Source organism: Schistocerca americana, chromosome 1 (assembly GCF_021461395.2).
Source record: "Schistocerca americana isolate TAMUIC-IGC-003095 chromosome 1, iqSchAmer2.1, whole genome shotgun sequence".
Classification (NCBI taxonomy): domain Eukaryota; kingdom Metazoa; phylum Arthropoda; class Insecta; order Orthoptera; family Acrididae; genus Schistocerca; species Schistocerca americana.
The window spans coordinates 613,441,166-613,460,860 of NC_060119.1; the positions used below are offsets into that span (position 1 = coordinate 613,441,166).

The following is a 19,695-nucleotide window of genomic DNA, read 5'->3' on the forward strand; positions in this document are numbered from 1 at the left end:
CACTTATACAGACTTCATTCAATGTGTTGGAGAGGGTAAAAATTTTTAATCATATATGCCAATTACATATGTTTTCCCATTTATTTTGGTTATTTTAATGTTTTTCTCAATTCTGTATTTTCCTGAACTTTGTGTTTTATAAGTCTGCACCACATGAAAATGTAAAACAGGGCTTTCACTGTATTAACAATTGAGACATTATTTTTTCTAAAATTACTACGATTTTTTAAATTACTTTGTTACACTCAGGCACTAGCCAGAGAAGTTACAAAATATGATATATTGCCCCCAATAAAATAAAAAAATGTCAGTTGATGGATAGGACTAATCCTAGCTAAGTATGCAAAGAAACAGTCAAACATGTAGAATTCTACATCTTAAAACAAAACAAAAAATTAACAAAAACTACAAATTTCACATGCAACAAAAGAATATGAATGAGTTTAACAAATTATTTTTCTACATATTCACCACCTAGCTCTATGATGCTATCTTCTGGAATGTGAAATATACCCCTGCCACATATCGTAACCCATTCTTTTCCCAAGGCCATCACCTACTAACAGACATAACTTTGCAATCTTTTCCTAATTTTCAACATTCCTGTGTTAGAAAGAACAGTTACATATCTGTGGGCAAGTCCTCTGGTGTGGAGACAACGGGTCAGTGGATGTGTGCATGGACTCCAGAATCATTTGTGATCATGAACTCTCGGCCAGATACAAGTAGTATCTACAGTCACATGACTTCAAGCTTCACAAAGTAGCTACAGCAGCATATGGTGCAAACTTATGCATGTGTATGCATTAAATTCACACATTATGCTAGACTACAACAGTGGATGTGTGAGACATCAATCTGTAGTTTATCCCTGTATCAAAGGCTTCAAGTAATAAACTAACATTCCAATAATGATCGGGTCATTAGATACAGAGCACGTGATAGTACTGGACTTAGACATGGACGAAAATGCTCATTAAATGCTTTATATGCCCTCCACTGCTAGTGCTGCTGCCTGGTGTCTGTGTTTGGTTATTGCACATTGATGTCAAATGTGTAGGTTTCTGAAAGTCATTGACACAGTGCCCACTGCAGACTGTTAACAGGGGTATGAGCATATGGAAAAGGTTCCACAGTGTGTGACTGACTCAAAGACCTCTTAAGTGATAGAACGCAGTATGTTGTACTCAACGACGAGTGTTTGTCAGAGACAACGTTGCCAGGAGTGCCCCAGGAAGTGTGATAGGACTGCTATTATTTTCTACATTCAGAAATGATCTGGTGGATGGTGTTGGCAGCGATCTGTGGTCCAGACAAGGTGGGCAGCAATCTGTGATTGTTTGCTGATGATGCTTTGGTGTACCAGCAAAGTGTCAAAGTTGGGTGACTGTAGGACGATACGAGATGACTTCTTGTAGGTGTGATGAATGACATCTAGCTCCAAATGTAGAAAAATGTAACTTAATGTGGTTGAGTGGGAAAAACAAACCTTTAATATTTAGCTACAGCATTATTAGGGTTTAATGTCCTGCTTGACACAGTCACATTGTCTAAATATCTGGACAAAACACTGCAGAAAATATTAAATGGAATGAGCATGTGGGGATTGTGGTAGGGAAAGCGAATGGTCAACTTCGGTTTATTGTGTGAATTTTGTGAGAGTATGGTTCATCTGTAAAGGAGACTGCATGTAGGATGCTAGTCAGACCTATTCTTGAATGCTGTTCAAGGGATTGGAACCTACACCAGGTTGGATTAAAGGAAGACACTGAATCCAATTCAAAAGTAAACAGCTAGATTTATTACCAGTAGGTTCGATCCACTCGCAAGTATTACAGACACGCTTCAGGAACTCAAATGGAAATCTCTGGAGGAAGGTGATGTTCTTTTTAAGGAATGCTGTTGAGAAAATTTAAAGAAGAGGCATTTGAAACTTACTGCAAAACGATTCTACTGCCGCCAACATACTTTTCGTGTAAGAGCCATGAAGATAAGATATGAGAAATTAGGGCTCATATGGAGGCAGTCATTTTTCCACAGCTCTGTTTGTGAGTGGAACAGGAGAGGCAGGGATCACTGGTGGTACAGGGCCCCTCTGCCACACGTGGTACAGTGGCTGGCAGAGTATGTACGTAGATGTAGAATGTATGTGGTGGTCACTGGACCAAGTAATTGTGATCTGTTTCGTGGTTTATGCTTAGCAAGTTCATGTTTCACAAGCACACTAATAATTATGTTCTTTTAATAGGATGGGCCAATTAAATTAATATCATTTGAAAGATAAATTATGGATACCAGTATTGCAATTGATTACTTTACCAGTTCTGGTACATCAGAAATTGTTATATCTATGGTTGACCCTACCAGTCACTTCTTCCAGAAAGCTTACCAGTTTCATACAAACAGACTCTGAAACCAAAACCTGTCTCTTCTCATTCTAGTGGAGATGTGTTGGAGTATTCGCTCTTTGCCACAAGTTTAATATTTTTTTGTGTTCAGAAAGATAATTTTATGATTGGATGAGAAGTAGGTTTATTGTTGGTGTTATCAAATGAGGTGACACATTAATTAAAGCACTGGATTTGCACCCTAAGACAACAGGGTCTGGATCCCCACCTAACCATACAAGTTTGCACTTCTGTGGTTTTCCTAAAATATACGCTGGAATGATTCATTTGACGGGCCAAGAGTGGAAGCATATCCAAAATGGCTAAGTTTGTAAATAGCTTGTATGACACTCTGACTAAAGTATTCCACGCATGCCAAAATGGCACTATCCAAAATGGGTTCTGTGGTAAGTGTGGTGCACTATGGGTCATAGGTGACAGGGTTGAACAACAGCTGTGCAGATGTGTTTGGGTGAACAGACATGCAACTACTGAATGACTGATTGCCCATATGAACCAAGGGGCTGCAACAGTGTCTCCTCAACGACATTTCAGTGAACGTTACTGCATAAGGGCCCATGCATCAAGCACCTGGTTCTTGCACCCACGCTGACTGCTGTTCATCGGCAACGAAGCTTGGAATTTGCATGCTCGTACTGCAAATGGAGGTCCACTGAGTGGCAGTAGGTGGCCATTTCAGATGAAATGTTTTATGCTCCATCGGATAGATGGTCATTGGCGTGTACAGTGTGAAATGTCTGAAAGCAAACAGCCTGCAACAATTGTCAGAAGGACTTATGATGGAGAAGAGAACATTATGGTCTGAGGAATGTTTTCGAGGCACTAACTGCATGAACTTGTCATTCTGGGAAGAACAATGGATCAACACAAGTATGCATCTATCCTTGGGGACCATGTCCTCCCCTACAAGCAGTTTGGTTTTCATTAGCGCAGTGGCAACTACCAGCAGGACAATGCAACCTGTCACGTGCATGGTTCGAAGAGCACTGGAACGAGTTTACTGTAAGGGTTTAAAGGGGAGAGTGGGGGTGGGGGAAGGGCAAACTTCTTGGTCATCAGTCCCTTGTTTCTAGGGAAAGAATAAAACAAACTACACTTACAGCACAAAACCACGAGTAAGAAAAAATCACGAGAATAACAGAAGGGCAACAAACATTACAATGGACAAAATAGGACAAGAAAACCATAGAGACACAAGAAACAGGTAGAAGGGATTAAAACAAGAGAGCAGATCACCATGGCTCGCTGATCACGAGAGTAAAACGGATAGGCCAGCCACTCTGCAACGCATTAAAACCTCCAGCCTGAAAGCACTAGGGTCAAGAAGACAGAGGGGCAAAGGACATGCACTAAAACTTAGATAGAATGATAAAACCTACCCTCACGTATAAAACATAGATCAGCTGATGAGGTGTTGTCAACTAAAATTAACAGTAACGAGTCCGGGGCCACTGTCAACCAGGCACCACACCGACACTGAGGCGGGTCTTCACAGCGCAGCAGATAGCCATGGGTCACCCAAGCATGGCCAATGCAGAGTTGGCAGAGGACCACAGAGACCCTGCGAGAGGCCCACATGGAGGACTTCCACACATTCATAGTCTCCTTAATGGACGCAGTTGTTGCGCATACTGAGGTTATGCCATTCTGTCTCCCAAAGCCGAAAAACTTTGAGGTGTAATACTGAACGCAGGTCAGTTTCAGAGATGCTGATCTCCAGAAGCAGTCTCTGTGTAGCCTGTTTAGCCAGCCTGTCAGCAAGTTCACTGCCTGATATTCCGACATGTCCTGGGGTCCAGAAAACACCACTGAACGAGTGGACTGTTCCCGGGCATAGACAGACTTCTGAATGGTCACTATATCAAAGGATGGCGAGGGCAGCACTGGTCAATAGCTTGTAGGCTGCTCAAGGAGTCACTACAGATAATACAGATAAGAAACAACTCACCAGGGCAAGAACGGTCATGCTCAAGAGCACGAAATATGGCCACCAGCTCTGCAGTGAAAACACTGCAACCATCTGGCAAGGAGAGCTGTTCAATAGGTCCCCTGTGAACATAGGCAAAGCCAATGTGACCATCAGGTGTTGAGCAGTCAGTGTAAACCACTTCAGAGCCCTGGGACACGTCGACAATTGAGAGGAAGTGACAGCAGAAAGCCGCAGGATTAACTGAGTCCTTAGAGCCATGCAAAAGATCCAGGTGAAGCTGCAGGCTAGATATACACCTTGGAGGTGTATGCGAATGGACCCAGGGGGGAGGAGGTAAAGGAAAGCACTCTAGTTCACACAGAAGGGTTTGGGGGCGAACTGCGATCATAAGCCCTGACCTGGGCTGACGATGTGGGAGGTGAACCACTGTAGTTGAGAAAAGGAGACGGTAATTTGGATGCTCAGGAGAGCTACGAATGTGTGCAACATAAGTGGCGATCAGTTATGGATACCTGATCTGCAATGGAGGGACTCCAGCCTCCACCAGTATGCTGGTCACTGGACTCATCCTAAAAGCTCCCGTCGCTAGTCGAACTCCACAGTGATGCACTGGGTCTAGCAACCACAAGGCTGTGGGTGCCGCTGAACCATAAACCAGACTCCCATAGTCAAGACGGGATTGAACAAGGGGCTCTGTAGAGCCACAACAGTGTAGAGCGACCCCAGTTGGTGTTGCTCAGGCAGTGGAGGGCATTGAGGTGCTGCCAGCACTTCCACTTAAGCTGATGAAGACGAGGAAGCCAAGTAAATTGGGCGCTGAAAACCATTCCTAAGACTTGATATGTCTCCACTACAGTGAACAGGTCATCAGCAAGGTAAAGTTCTGGTTCTGGATGAATGGTATGGCACCGACACAAGCACACAACAGGCAGATTCGCGGCTGCAAACTGGAAGCCATGGGCTAGAGCCCATGGCTGCAACTTGTGCTCAGCAACACCAATACTGGAGGAGCAGTAGGAAATGCAGAAGTCGTCTGCATACACAGAAGGTGAGGCAGACTGCCCTACAGCTGCTGCTAGACCATTAATGGCCACTAAAAATAGAGATAAACTCAATACAGAGGCCTGCAGGACCCCATTATCCTGGATATGGGGGGGGGGACTATGGGAGGCACTAACTTGAACACAGAAAGTATGGAGCAACAGGGAGTTTTGGATAAAAATCAGGAGAGGACCCTGGAGTCCCCACCCACACAGTGTGGCAAGGATATGATGTCACCAGGTCGTGTCATAAGCTTTTCATAAATCAAAAGAGATGGCAACCTGGTTGCTGCTGTCTGGAAAAGGCTGTTTGGATGGCAGACTCGAGGGACACTAGATTATCAGCAGTTGAGCAACCCTGGCAGAAACCTGACATGGAGCCAATAGGACTTGTGAGTCCAGGAGCCAACACAACTGCCGAGTCACCAGACGTTGCAGCAGCTTACAGAAGCTTAAAAAGAATGCTGGTGAGGCTGATGGGCTGATAGCTATCAACATCAAGTGGGTTTTTACCAGGTTTGAGCAGTGGAATGATGGTGCTCTCCCATCACTGCGACAGGACGACGCCATCGCTCCAGATGTGGTTGAAGCTGATGAGGATATGTCGCTGGTAGTCCGACAAAATATGTTTAATCATCTGAATGTGGATCTGATCTGGCCCAGGAGCTATGTCGGGGCAATGTGCAAGGGTGCTGAGGAGCTCCCACTTAGTAAATGCAGTCTTATATGGTTTTCTGTGGCATGTAGTGGACGAGAGGAGTTTCGCTTCCATCTGCCAATTGAGGGTACAAAGGCCGGGGGAGGGGGGGGGGGGGGGGGTAATTCTCCAATGCAGAGAGCCAAGCAAAGTGCTCTGCAATTACATTTGCATCGGTAGATAACATTCCATTTATATGAATGCCAGGGACACCTGTTGGGGTCTGGTACCCAAAGACACGTCTGATCTTCGTCCAGACTTGTGAAGGCGACATCCAGTACCCAATGGTCGAGACATACCTAACTCAACACTTCTGTTTCCATCTTTTTAAGAGACAGTGAACACGGGCACAGAGGTATTTCAAAGTTATTAGATGCTCCAGGGAAGGGTGTCACTTATGTTGCTGTAGAGCCTGCCTACGCTCTTCAATGGCCTCAGCGATTTCTGGCGACCACCAAGTTGGCACCCTAAGGAGCAAGGGATTGCATTTTCCACCACAGAAATAATCATTCTGGTGACTCCCTCAACCACCACATCGATGTAATCGTGTGGGAGAGATTCATCAGTGTCTGCAGAGGTGAAACCTTCCCAGTCTGCCTTGTTTAATGCCCATCGGGGTAAGTGTCCAGGGGGAATGATCCTGGGGGAGTGACAGGAAGATGAGGAACTGGTCACTGCCACACAAGTCATCATGTGCTCTCCAGTGGACAGATGGGAGAAGGCTACAGAGTGATAAATAAATGGCTGAGTAAGCACCATGAGCCATACTGAAATGTGTGGGAGCCCCAGCATTTAAGAGGCAGAGATCAAATTGAGACAATAAGGTTTCGACATCTCTACCTCGACCAGTAAGCACAGTGCCAACCCACAAGAGGTCGTGTGACTAGGGTCTCCCATCGGGTAGACCATTTGCTGGGGTGCAAGTCTTTCAATTTAACGTCACTTCAGCGACTTGCGCACTGATGGGGATGAAATGATGATGATTAGGACAACACAACACCCAGTCCCTGAGCGGAGAAAATCTCTGACCCAGCCGGGAATCGAACCTGGGCCCTTAGGATTGACATTCTGTCGCACTGACCACTCAGCTACCAGGGGCGGACACTCCACAAGAGGTTATGGGCATTAAAACCTTCCAAATGTAGGAAAGGTTTAGGGAGTTGATGAATCAGTGCGGCCAATATATTCAGGGGTACTGCACCATCTGAAGGAAGATATAGTTGGAGACAGTTATTCCCTGTGCTGTCCTTACTCTGATAGCCACAGCTTCAAGAGGAGTATGAAGGGGCACAGGTTCGCTACATACCGACTGCAGGACAGAGACCCAAATTCCACCTGACACACTATTACAGTCACTACAGTTTTTGTAATATCCCCTATAGCCACAATGCGCAGGAGTCTGCACTGCTGGGAACCAGGTTTCCTGACGGACAATGCAAAGAACAGGTGTAACACTTAAAAGTTGACATAACTTGGCCAGGTGGGAGAAAAAACTGCCGCAGTTCCACCAGAGAATGACACTTTCTGTCGTATGGGGAGGCATGAAGTGACCAAGGAGGAAAATTAGGCCTCAGCATCACCTGCTGCCACCAACTGAGTGTTAGCATCCAGTCCCATTGCATCCTAGGCATTGGCAAGATCTAGTTCTTCAGAGGATTTCAGAATCTCCACCCCATTCCTCAGTCGCAAAGCCATGGGGGAGTGCTGGTGCAGGGGCTACTGTAGGCTCCCTTTTCTTAGTGGCCTCCTTATTTGGTGGTTTGCCCTCTCACCGGTCCCTAGGGGCTTGCTGGGAGGGCTTCTCAGAAGTTGCTTCAGGGACAGAAGACCATGAAGCCCTTTGACCAGCTCTTTCAGCCACTGGCTGGTGTCCACTTGTCCACTTGACCACTTGTGGGGGGGGGGGGGGGGGGGGAGCGTCAAACGTAGAGACCCAAGGTACCCCTTCTGCTTGAGAGGAGGCTGTTTCTTCTCCGGCTGGTGGGATGGGACCTATGTCCCTGGCATTTGGGGGGGGGGGGGGGGGGGTGATGCTACAAAAGTAGAAGCTTTGGGAGCAACAGAAGAAGACTTTCCCCCAGCCAGCTGGAGCGGAAAGGAAGATGGGTGACCCTGAGGGCCTACTGGAGTAACCTTAGATGATGGGTGTAATGGTGTCACTGATGGCGAGGCCATCTTGGCGGCAACATAGGAAAACAGCATGTGAACATGGTTTAGCCTTTCATATTTGAGTTTAGCCTCATGGTAAGACAGCCTGTCCAGGGTCTTGTACTCCATAATTTTCCACTCCTTTTGGAGTACCAGACAGTCCAGTGAGCAGGGCGAGTGGTGTTCTCCACAGTTGACACAGGTGGGAGGAGGCGAACATAGAGTATTTGGATGCAGCGAACGTCCGCAATCTCTACATGTGGCACTGGAATTGCACCGAGAGGACGTGTGCCTGAACTCCCAGCACTTAAAGCATCGCATAGGGAGAGGGACATAAGGTTTGATGTCACAGTGGCACACCATCACTTTGACCTTTTCAGGTAACGAAGCACCCTCAACGGCCAAGATAAAGGCATTGGTAGCAACCCTATTGTCTCTGGGTACCTTGTAAACGCGCCAGACGAAATGAACACCCTGCCATTCTAAATTGGCACATAGCTCGTTACTAGACTGCAACAGAAGTCGCAATGAAAAATAATTCCCTGGACCATGTTTAGGTTTTTATGGGGAGCGACCGAAACAAGAATCCCACCCAGCTTGTCACTGGCGAATAATGCTCAGGGGTGGTTGGGGATGCCATCTGAATCAAAACTGACCCATTGCGCATTTTGGACAGCACTGTCACTTCCACAAACTTATCCTCCAGGTGCTCAACAAAAAACAGAGGCTTCGTATCCATATGGAGAGGAACGATTTAGGGTATACCTATAAGCATTGAACTCAACCTTTCCTTCCTTAGAGACTGCTGGGGCCATTCGGTCCATAGCAAAAGATAAGTTAGTCTGCTTCCTTGTCCACCCAGTCCGATCAGGGGCTCTCCCCACAGGCACAACCCAGCCACAGCAAAGGTCACCTGGCACGACGGCCATTTCCAGGACTCCTGATGCCCCAGGAAGATGGGTGCATCTACTCCTTGGCATACAGGGGGAGTTTACAGCTCAGGTATCAGCAGAGCAATCCCTGTGATGTGAGGGGGCTACTGACAAACAGGTACATGACAGATCCACCACAAGGGACTGGCTACCATGCTGAATACTGGGTGCAGAGAAATCTGATATTGTCATGAGGGTGAAAGAGGAGAGGAGACAATGGAATAAATGACATGTCCCAGAAGGTGTCCTCGCCCAAATAATTGAATTACAGGTGGACATGCAAAGCCATGACAAGAAAAGGTGCAGGAGATCGAATCTACCGGTAATGGCACTATGGATAACTGGTGCACCACGTAAGGCATTCTTCCCCAAACGGCCTGCACTTCTGTAGAATTTGTGAAGTAGGAGGTCAAACCATAAAATGGGATCTGAACTTATAGGGCTGAAAAGTGGGAGACTCCTTTTAGTCGCCTCTAATAACAGGCAGGAATACCTTGGGCCTATTCTAAAACACGGATCTGCAGGGTGGGGGGATTTCACTGTATTCCCTGGTCACCAAATACACCACATAGAATCTGTGGGAGCATCTCGGTCGGGCTGTAAGCACCAGGGATCCTCAACTGAGAAACAATGCAACAAAGTAGAAATTATTTCACATCGCTGTCAGTACCTTCTAAAACCTCCATAACTCTCTTCCAATACATCTTTTAGCTGTCTACGCTGCAAAAGGTGTACGTTCAGGCTTTCGACTGGCAGTCATATTAACGTGAATGGACAGTGTAGTCACATCCTAGTACAAAGAAAAATTGTCAAAATATTTATGGGGCCTGCAGTACTAACGTGAGCTGCCACACTTTCATCTATGAAGAAGTAAACATGGTGTTAATAAGTATGAAAAAGCATCATGTATTCTGCAATACACAAGAATAGATGGATAATTTGCAGTGGTAATTTTGTATCCAGAGAAGCTTACTAGTATAGCACCTGGAGGTTCACCAAAGCAGACATTTTTAAGAGCTCGGATTCTCCACAGAAGACAATTTGGCAACAGAGAAGTTTCTCCACCACAGCCCTTTAAGGTCCGTGCCACAAACATCAGCATTCTTACAAGTTACTGATATCAGATCTATGTACCAAAATACTCCCCAGAGATTTGTCTATTAGCAAACACCGCTTTTCTGAATTTACCCATCAGTTTCACCTTTCTTAATGAAAAGAGTATTGAATATGGCGCCAATGTTGACACTGGACTGCACTACTGATCAGACTGTCACCACATCCAACATTTCAGGTGGAGATCTTTCCACACCTTAGTCCAAACTACAGCCACATGAGAATCTTTGTTAGAAAGGACAGAGATGGTCAAATAAATTTCTGCATTGAAATTCAATTTATATCAGGAATTGACAGCTTCAAAGATTCACACATTATTATGAATCAAGAATCATTTCAGTTGCATGGAAATGGAGAACTGACACAAAGTGAAAAATCTACGAAACTAAAAACACATACACTGTTTTAGAATGTGTATGAGATTTATCTACGGTTAATTGGATCGGAGAAATTTCATGTTTTACAAAGGTGCAACCTTGTGCTAACTATTAACCAAAAATTCTATTACCTGTAGCTACATATTTCTCTTTACCTAAAACACAGATATTTCAATAAAAAGAATTATGTGTTACAAAGAAATCTTACCTTTTTCACCTTTACTCCAATATCAAACAGCTTTTTTGCTATAAAATGTGAATTTGTATCCAATGTTTGGCCCTTCAAGACTTCATCTCCAATTACTGTAAAAAAGTTTTTTCATGTCTGGGATGAAATTCTCACATTTTCTAAAGGGATGATATTATTGTTATGCTGGGAGAAAGAAAAACAATTATATGATGTTTTTGTAAATATGGAAAAGTGTAGCATATGCAAATCCTTCACACAATCTGAACCAGTTAACAGAGTTTATTGGCTTAACAACGTGGTGTAAGTAGGTGTTTAAATAGCAGTTACTTAACCTATGTAAAATATGTACAGTAGCAATGGACAGTTGACATTTGAAGTACGAATTCTTCCAGTTATGTATTGAAATGATTTCTGGAAATTATAAATGCTATACCATTTTCGTTTCCCTATGTTCCACAAAATTAAAGATCTTGGAAAGGTCACAGAAAACACCAATAGCATAACTTTTATTGTGTATTTGTACTAGAACTGAGTTCACGAGATCAAACATTGTCTAATTGGTACTGAAGCCTTTTACAAAAGCCAAACTGAGCTGTTGTTAAGAGATTATTCTCACAACAGATGGTTCAGTTTTTTGTTGTAAGCTACATTTTCAAAAATGTTTGATAACAAGGAAAGGATAGAGACTGTTCTACAAAAAGAAATCCGTAATCTCCACTTTTGTATATTTTATACTTCCATCTGCATACTTCAGTATTTCAGGAGATACACACTGACTCATTGAAAACATCTCAAGGGTGGAGAAATCAAGCCAGGAAAAAACATTTGCGGATATTATCATGGCCAGAAGTGTTACTACTTTTTGGTGATTTAAGATCTTTGTGATTTCTCTAACAGATGAGTTGGCAAAACTGATGTGTTCTGGTAGAGAATTCATTGCCTATCTATGTAATTTATTGCATCTGCTTTTGATAGACCATTTTTGGTCCCTCTGTTTTCAGCTATAATATGTTATTAGGTTAGCAGTCACTTATTTCATTCCAACAGTGGCCATCATAAGAGTCTTCAAAATTTTACTTTCGCACATTTTAGATGTGATAACCCTTGTGAAATTTGTCTGTATAGGTAACAAACCATAGCTGGTGCTGGCAGCAATCTGTTTGTTAAAAGGTGGCTGCAAGAACTGTTTGTTTTTTGGCAAATATCTCATCATTCAGTTCCCACATAATGCAAAATCATTTTTACTGATGCATCTTTGCTCTTGGCTTCTCAAATTTTTCTCTGGTAAATTGGAAATGAATCACTCTGCTTACTAATTTTTACATAAAGTTGAAATCATGGTTGTTCTGACACGCAGAATTTTTCATTCAAACCATAGGGCAGTCTTGATAAAGCATTGGCATTGCAAGGTACTTCTGTGAATCTGTATCCAATTTCACAGATATATCTCATCAATGTGATTGTCCATCTTTGTAGTCTCTGAACTGACTTTACTGGCAGCTGTTTGCTTGGATGGAATATTGAAACCAGATGCTTATGATCAATCAAATGGTTCAAATGGCTCTGAGCACTATGGGACTTAACATCGAAGGTCATCAGTCCCCTAGAACTTAGAACTACTTAAACCTAACTAACCTAAGGACATCACACACATCCATGCCCGAGGCAGGACTCAAACCTGCAACCGCAGCGGTCGCGCGGTTCCAGTCTGTAGCCCCTAGAACCACTCGGCCACCCTGGCCAGCTGTGATCAATCCAAATCTTCTTTCCTGCAATTATTGATGAAATTTCTTGACCCCATTAATAACAGATAGCATCTGTCTTTATCTGAAGTTCATTTAAATCTTTGGAAGCAAAGGTGATGGGCTTTTCTGGTCCATCTGAATACTTATGAGACAATACTGCTCTGACTACGAAGATGCACCAGTGACTATTACAACAGTTTCAGTTGTGCCAAAGTGCACCAATTTAGTTTTCTTGATAATTTCCTTCTTGAGCTTTAAAACTGCTGCTTCATCTTTCTTCTTCTCTCCTCCTCAGTTGGGCTTTTTCATGGCTTCCTTGGAATTTCTTACAAATCTTTTTGCTTCAGGGTGAAATGAAGCTGTAGTCTTCACGTGTTCTATGCCATTCCTTCCACAGAAATCATTGAATTCCTTTGATACAAATTGTGTATCATTATCAGAAACTATGGACTTGGGGAATCCTTCAATGGCAATGATTTTTTTAAGTGCCTTTATTGGGTGTCTGAAGTTGCTAACACCATGTCAAATATATCTCATATAGGAACTATGAGAATGCATTCACACATATGAACCAGGATGCTTTTCAAAATTGCCCACCACAATCAATGAGAATTCTTTCCTATAGTTCTGTTGCTGGGGGCTAGTAATAAAAATCACTTTTAGATTTGTTTTTACTGTTTCAAAGGATTCACATTGTGAAACCATTTCTTCCTTTCTTTATAACATGATGAGAAGGAAAGTTTTAATTCACCATACAGCAGAGATGCTGAGTCACAGATAGGCACAACAAAAAGACTTTCACAATCAAAGATTTTGGCCACTGGCCTTCATCATCATCATCATCAACAACAACAACAACAACAACACCACACACACACACACACACACACACACACACAAGAGACTAATTTTCTTTGCACATTTTGGCCGCCAAAAACATCTGCATTAATTATGACGTGTCTTCAAAATTCTCTTTTGCCACATTTTGGATAGGATAACCTTTGGGAAATCTGTCTGAACACATAACAAGCCATGGCTGGTGCTGATTGCAGTCCTTTTGTCCTTTGCCAAATAGTCTTCAAAATGGTTCAAAAGGCTCTGAGCACTATTGGACTTAACATCTGAGGTCATCAGCCCCTAAACTTAGAACTACCTAAACCTAACTAACCTCAGGACATCACACACATCCATGTCCGAGGCAGGATTCGAAGCTGTGACCGTTGCAGCGGCGCGGTTCCGAACTGAAGCGCCTAGAACCGCTCTGCCACAGCTGTCTGCGGCAAATAGTCTTGCCATCCACTTTTCACATAATAGATCATTTTTTGTGCTGCATCTTTGATAACGGCGCCTCGATTTTTTTCTGTGTAATTGGAAAACAATCGATCTGTTTTCTTCATCAAGCTGCACGCAGGATTCTTCATATATATTAAAATCTATCTCCTAATCCTTACGCGCAAGTTAAGAGTTACACCTCACAACAAAATATAAAACTTACTCACAATCCCTGCCGTTGGTTTCATTTCCTTGATCTTTTTAGAACAAAGGTTTCTACAACTATATATTACATGCTTCAGACTTAAACTTCGCTTCATGTTTTCCAGGTATAATAAAGATCTTGCCATTCACAACAGTCGTCTGCTACATTTGTTGTCAAAACATCAGTACTGCGGAAGTTCATTAGCATCAAAGAAAGTTAACATCGCTGCATCGTATAGTCACATTGCTTAACACTACGAAAACTGGCGCAAACGTTCATAACTGTCGACTGGTAATCATTTCTGAAAGTACTTGAAAGTTTATTTCTTTTACGATTATAATGACTATTAATTACTTCTATGCGGAATATATGAGTAATATTTAATTTTAAAAAATACATTACCACATCTTTCTTGTTTCTGCAATGAGAAAATAAACTCCTGTTATTGTAGCTCAAATGTTATAAACTGACTGTACTTTATGTGTAGTTATTTCTATGAATCATTTCCTCATTTCTAAAATAATAGTAGTTTTCTGTTTCAGATAGATTATATAATGGTTAGACAGAGATTTAGGAACCAGGTTTTAAATTGTAAGACATTTCCAGGGGCAGATGTGGACTCTGACCACAATCTATTGGTTATGACCTGCAGATTAAAACTGAAGAAACTGCAAAAAAGTGGGAATTTAAGGAGATGGGATCTGGATAAACTGACTAAACCAGAGGTTGTACAGAGTTTCAGGGAGAGCATAAGGGCACAACTGACAGGAATGGGGGAAAGAAATACAGTATAAGAAGAATGGGTAGCTTTGAGGGATGAAATAATGAAGGCAGCAGAGGATCAAATTGGTAAAAAGACGAGGGCTAGTAGAAACCCTTGGGTAACAGAAGAAATACTGAATTTAATTGATGAATGGAGAAAATATAAAAATGCAGTAAATGAAGCAGTCGAAAAGGAATACAAATGTCTCAAAAATGAGATGGACAGGAAGTGCAAAATGGCTAAGCAGGCATGGCTAGAGGACAAATGTAAGGATGTAGAGGCTTACCTCACTAGGGGTAAGATAGATACTGCCTACAGGAAAATTAAAGAGACCGTTGGAGATAATAGAACCACTTGCATGAAAATCAAGAGCTCAGATGGAAACCCAGTTCTAAGCAAAGAAGGGAAAGCAGAAAGGTGGAAGGAGTATATAGAGGGTCTATACAAGGACAATATTATGGAAATGGAAGAGGATGTAGATGAAGATGAAATGGGAGATATGATACTGCGTGAAGAGTTTGACAGAACACTGAAAGACCTGAGTCGGAACAAGGCCCCTGGAGCAGACAACATTCTATTGGAACTACTGACGGCCTTGGGAGAGCCAGTCCTGACAAAACTCTACCATCTGGTGAGCAAGATGTATGAAACAGGCGAAATACCCGCAGACTTCAAGAAGAATATAATAATTCCAATCCCAAAGAAAGCAGGTGTTGACAGATGTGAAAATTACCGAACTATCAGTTTAATAAGTCACAGCTGCAAAATATTAACGCGAATTCTTTACAGACGAATGGAAAAACTGGTAGAAGCCGACCTCGGGGAAGATCGGTTTGGATTCCGTAGAAATGTTGGAACACGTGAGGCAATACTGACCCTACGACTTATCTTAGAAGCTAGATTAAGGAAGGGCAAACCTACTTTTCTAGCATTTGTAGACATAGAGAAAGCTTTTGACAATGTTGACTGGAATACTCTCTTCCAAATTCTGAAGGTGGGAGGGGTAAAATAAAGGTAGCGAAAGGCTATTTACAATTTGTACAGAAACCAGATGGCAGTTATAAGAGTCGAGGGACATGAAAGGGAGGCAGTGGTTGGGAAGGGAGTGAGACAGGGTTGTAGTCTCTCCCCGATGTTATTCAATCTGTATATTGAGCAAGCAGTGAAGGAAACAAAAGAAAAATTCGGAGTAGGTATTAAAATCCATGGAGAAGAAATAAAAACTTTGAGGTTCGCCTATGACATTGTAATTCTGTCAGAGGCAGCAAAGGACTTAGAAGAGCAGTTGAACGGAATGGATAGTGTCTTGAAAGAAGGATATAAGATGAACATCAACAAAAGCAAAACGAGAATAATGGAATGTAGTCGAATTGAGTTGGGTGATACTGAGGGAATTGTATTAGGAAATGAGACACTTAAAGTAGTAAAGGAGTTTTGCTATTTGGGGAACAAAATAACTGATGATGGTCGAAGTAGAGAGGATATAAAATGTAGACTGGCAATGGCAAGGAAAGGGTTTCTGAAGAAGAGAAATTTGTTAACATCGAATATAGATTTAAATGTCAGTAAGTCATTTCTGAAAGTATTTGTATGGAGTGTAGCCATGTATGGAAGTGAAACATGGACGATAAATAGTTTAGACATGAACAGAATAGAAGCTTTTGAAATGTGGTGCTATGGAAGAATGCTGAAGATTAGATGGATAGATCACATAACTAATGAGGAAGTATTGAATAGGATTGGGGTAAAGAGAAGTCTGTGGCACAACTTGACTAGAAGAAGGGTTCGGTTGGTAGGACATGTTCTGAGGCAATAAGGGATCACCAATTTAGTATTGGAGGGCAGTGTGGAGGATAAAAATCGTAGAGGGAGACCAAGAGATGAATACACTAAGCAGATTCAGAAGGATGTAGGTTGCAGTAGGTACTGGGAGATGAAGAAGCTTGCACAGGATAGAGTAGCATGGAGAACTGCATCAAACCAGTCTCAGGACTGAAGACCACAACAACAACATGTAAAGCCTGGTTCACACGTGTAACTGATGTGAGGCCACAACTTGTGGCGTTTCTATAGCGACACCGTGACCACTGTTCAAATAAGACAATGTAGCGTCAGTTGAAGTATCAGGTATCAATGTTATAGTGCAGGTTATGGCATTAGAGCTGAGACAAGAGTTAAATACAAGGAAGGCTCACTCTTACTGCTGGAATCGAACATATTTTTCGCGCAGGGATAAATCAAGAACCAAAAACGCATTTACAAAATAAATAATACTTGAAGACACAAACTCTGTCTTCTGTGGCAAAGTAACCAACACCTGGAATTTAAATATCATCAGGAAATTCGCCACTCTTCCAAGATTTTAGATTCTTGTTGTATTCATTGATGTAAGCATTTTGAATGACTAATTTTAGTTTAACAGCTGCCAGATAGAGTAGCATGGAGAACTGCATCAAACCAGTCTCAGGACTGAAGACCACAACAACAACATGTAAAGCCTGGTTCACACGTGTAACTGATGTGAGGCCACGACTTGTGGCGTTTCTATAGCGACACCATGACCACTGTTCAAATAAGACAATGTAGCGTCAGTTGAAGTATCAGGTATCAATGTTATAGTGCAGGTTATGGCATTAGAGCTGAGACAAGAGTTAAATACAAGGAAGGCTCACTCTTACTGCTGGAATCGAACATATTTTTCGCGCAGGGATAAATCAAGAACCAAAAACGCATTTACAAAATAAATAATACTTGAAGACACAAACTCTGTCTTCTGTGGCAAAGTAACCAACACCTGGAATTTAAATATCATCAGGAAATTCGCCACTCTTCCAAGATTTTAGATTCTTGTTGTATTCATTGATGTAAGCATTTTGAATGACTAATTTTAGTTTAACAGCTGCCAGATCACACTCGGGGGCTATTTCCCGAATGTATAGTAATCCACAATTTCTACAGGGCTTGGTCTCACAAATTAAAAAGTTTATATAACTCACTTTTTTGGTTACGTATTACGTTTATTTATTCAAGCGTCCCGAATACCTGTCAAGATTATGGGATACATCTTTGGCTAGTAAATATTGCGTACACACACACACACACACACACACACACACACACACACACACACACACACACACAGAAAATTAATCAAAGGTTCCTGTTGTTCCAGAAGTTACGAAAGTGTATCTGCCGACAACTGCTTTGGCTTTTTCAGTGATAAAATGAAAACACACTCAAATCCAATGGTGTACAGCAGCAGTTACTCCCCGATAACTGCGACAGAATGCTCTTTTTTTTAATGCAGCCGCCAGGGAACAGTGGTGGTAGGAAAGTGGAGCAACAGAGTGAAACCAAATTGAACTTTTTGTGGTATGACAAATGCTGCGTCTCTAATGGTGCATCACTAAAACCAAGGATTCACACACACAACTACATTGCAACTGCAGTGTGTCACAAACTGTGTAGACGTTCTTGAATCTGTCTTAACGCTTCTTCCTTTCAAGTCGACTTTTTTTTTCATTTGAATACTCTACATCTTGAACAAGCAAAAACTATTATAATGCATTTCTCCTTTTCAGTTTTTCATATGCGCTCCTACAGCACAGTATGTATGCAGATTTGTTGATGCGTATGGCGTGTGCCACAGTAGTTCAATGTTTCCTGAGTTTTGTGGGAATCTCTTGCACTGTTAAGCAGACAACAGGCAGCTAGGTGCACCTGCATTTCGTTGAGAACTTCGTTATGGATTATTAAGGCGATTAATGTGGAATGATGTCTGTTGATTCCAAAGAAAGTGCACTGACATTTACAGATAATTACTAATAAAGAGAAAGATTATTTGAAGGTATGGTCACTTCACTGTAAAAAATCAGATGAGTAGGAAAACAGAAAAGAAGCAGTTTACAAATTTAGGAAAACTTCATGCAAGAACTGTGGATGAATTTTCATGTTTTGGAGACTCAGTAGCACAACAGCTGAGGAATCTTAAACCTGCACAACAGAAAAAGATGGCACAGGTATAATACTTCAGCACACAATTAGAAATAGAAATGAAGGAAACAAATTATAAAAAAAAGAACAAATTTGGCGATCTTGACATCTGTTGGGTTGTGGGTTCTATGATGTTCACAAATTTGTGGAGTCAGAGGATTTTAGTCTATAATGTTTCTTCAGTAAAGTTATGTAAACAGTTTTCTTCACATTTTTACCAAGAACATCTCTTACCAGTAACAGATCCAGGATTCTGTTCAGGTGTGAGACGATGGGGGGTGGGGGGCGGGGGGTGGCGAATGCAGTTACAGTTTGTTACTGTCTACGTCTCCCACCCTCTTCCCTCCCAAATGTAACCTGGCTTCAACACCACATCCAAAAACAGTAAGCAATCATCCTTCTCTATTTCCATTGTAAACTGGTTGTTCTTATGGAGTGAGTTCAGATGTTGCAAAAAGCTTGACACTTCTTCTTCGCCATGGAGCCACACTCTACAAAAGTGTCATCTAAAAGTCACCAGAAGACTCTCTGTTTCAGTTTTGCTGAATCAAATGCCCTTCACTCAAAATCTTCCATAAAAAAAGTATGGTAGCTCTTCTGACGATATGTAGATGACATTTTGTAGTGTGGTCCCATGATGAAGAAGAACTGTCATGCTTCTTGCAACATCTGAACTCAGTCTTGGTTACTGGGAAACTGGATGGGTCATTAGGGCATTCTGTCTACTGCAAGCCCACACATACGAACCTTTATCTCCGAGAGTCGACCTGCCATCACTCTTCACAAAATTTTTACGTCCTTAGAAGGTTGGTGCACTGGGCTCATGTTATTTCTGATAGAGACAGCTTTACAAAGGAGCTACAACATCTACAGTCGGTGTTC

At 42.3% G+C, this 19,695-nt stretch overlaps 1 protein-coding gene across 2 annotated transcripts in view; it reads right to left on the reverse strand.

Annotated features, from left to right (window-relative positions):
- Nucleotides 1–14,251, reverse strand: part of LOC124607317 (FAD synthase-like) — a 111,368-nt gene extending 97,117 nt beyond the window's left edge. For both annotated transcript variants that reach the window (XM_047139628.1, XM_047139620.1), the window contains exons 1-2: nucleotides 14,076–14,251; nucleotides 10,854–10,948 (exon numbers count right to left, since the gene is read on the reverse strand). In XM_047139628.1, the coding sequence (XP_046995584.1) occupies nucleotides 10,854–10,948; nucleotides 14,076–14,202 (222 nt within the window). In that variant the 5' untranslated portion in view covers nucleotides 14,203–14,251. The remainder of the gene's footprint in view (nucleotides 1–10,853; nucleotides 10,949–14,075) is intronic.
- Between the last annotated feature and the right edge of the window lie 5,444 nt (nucleotides 14,252–19,695).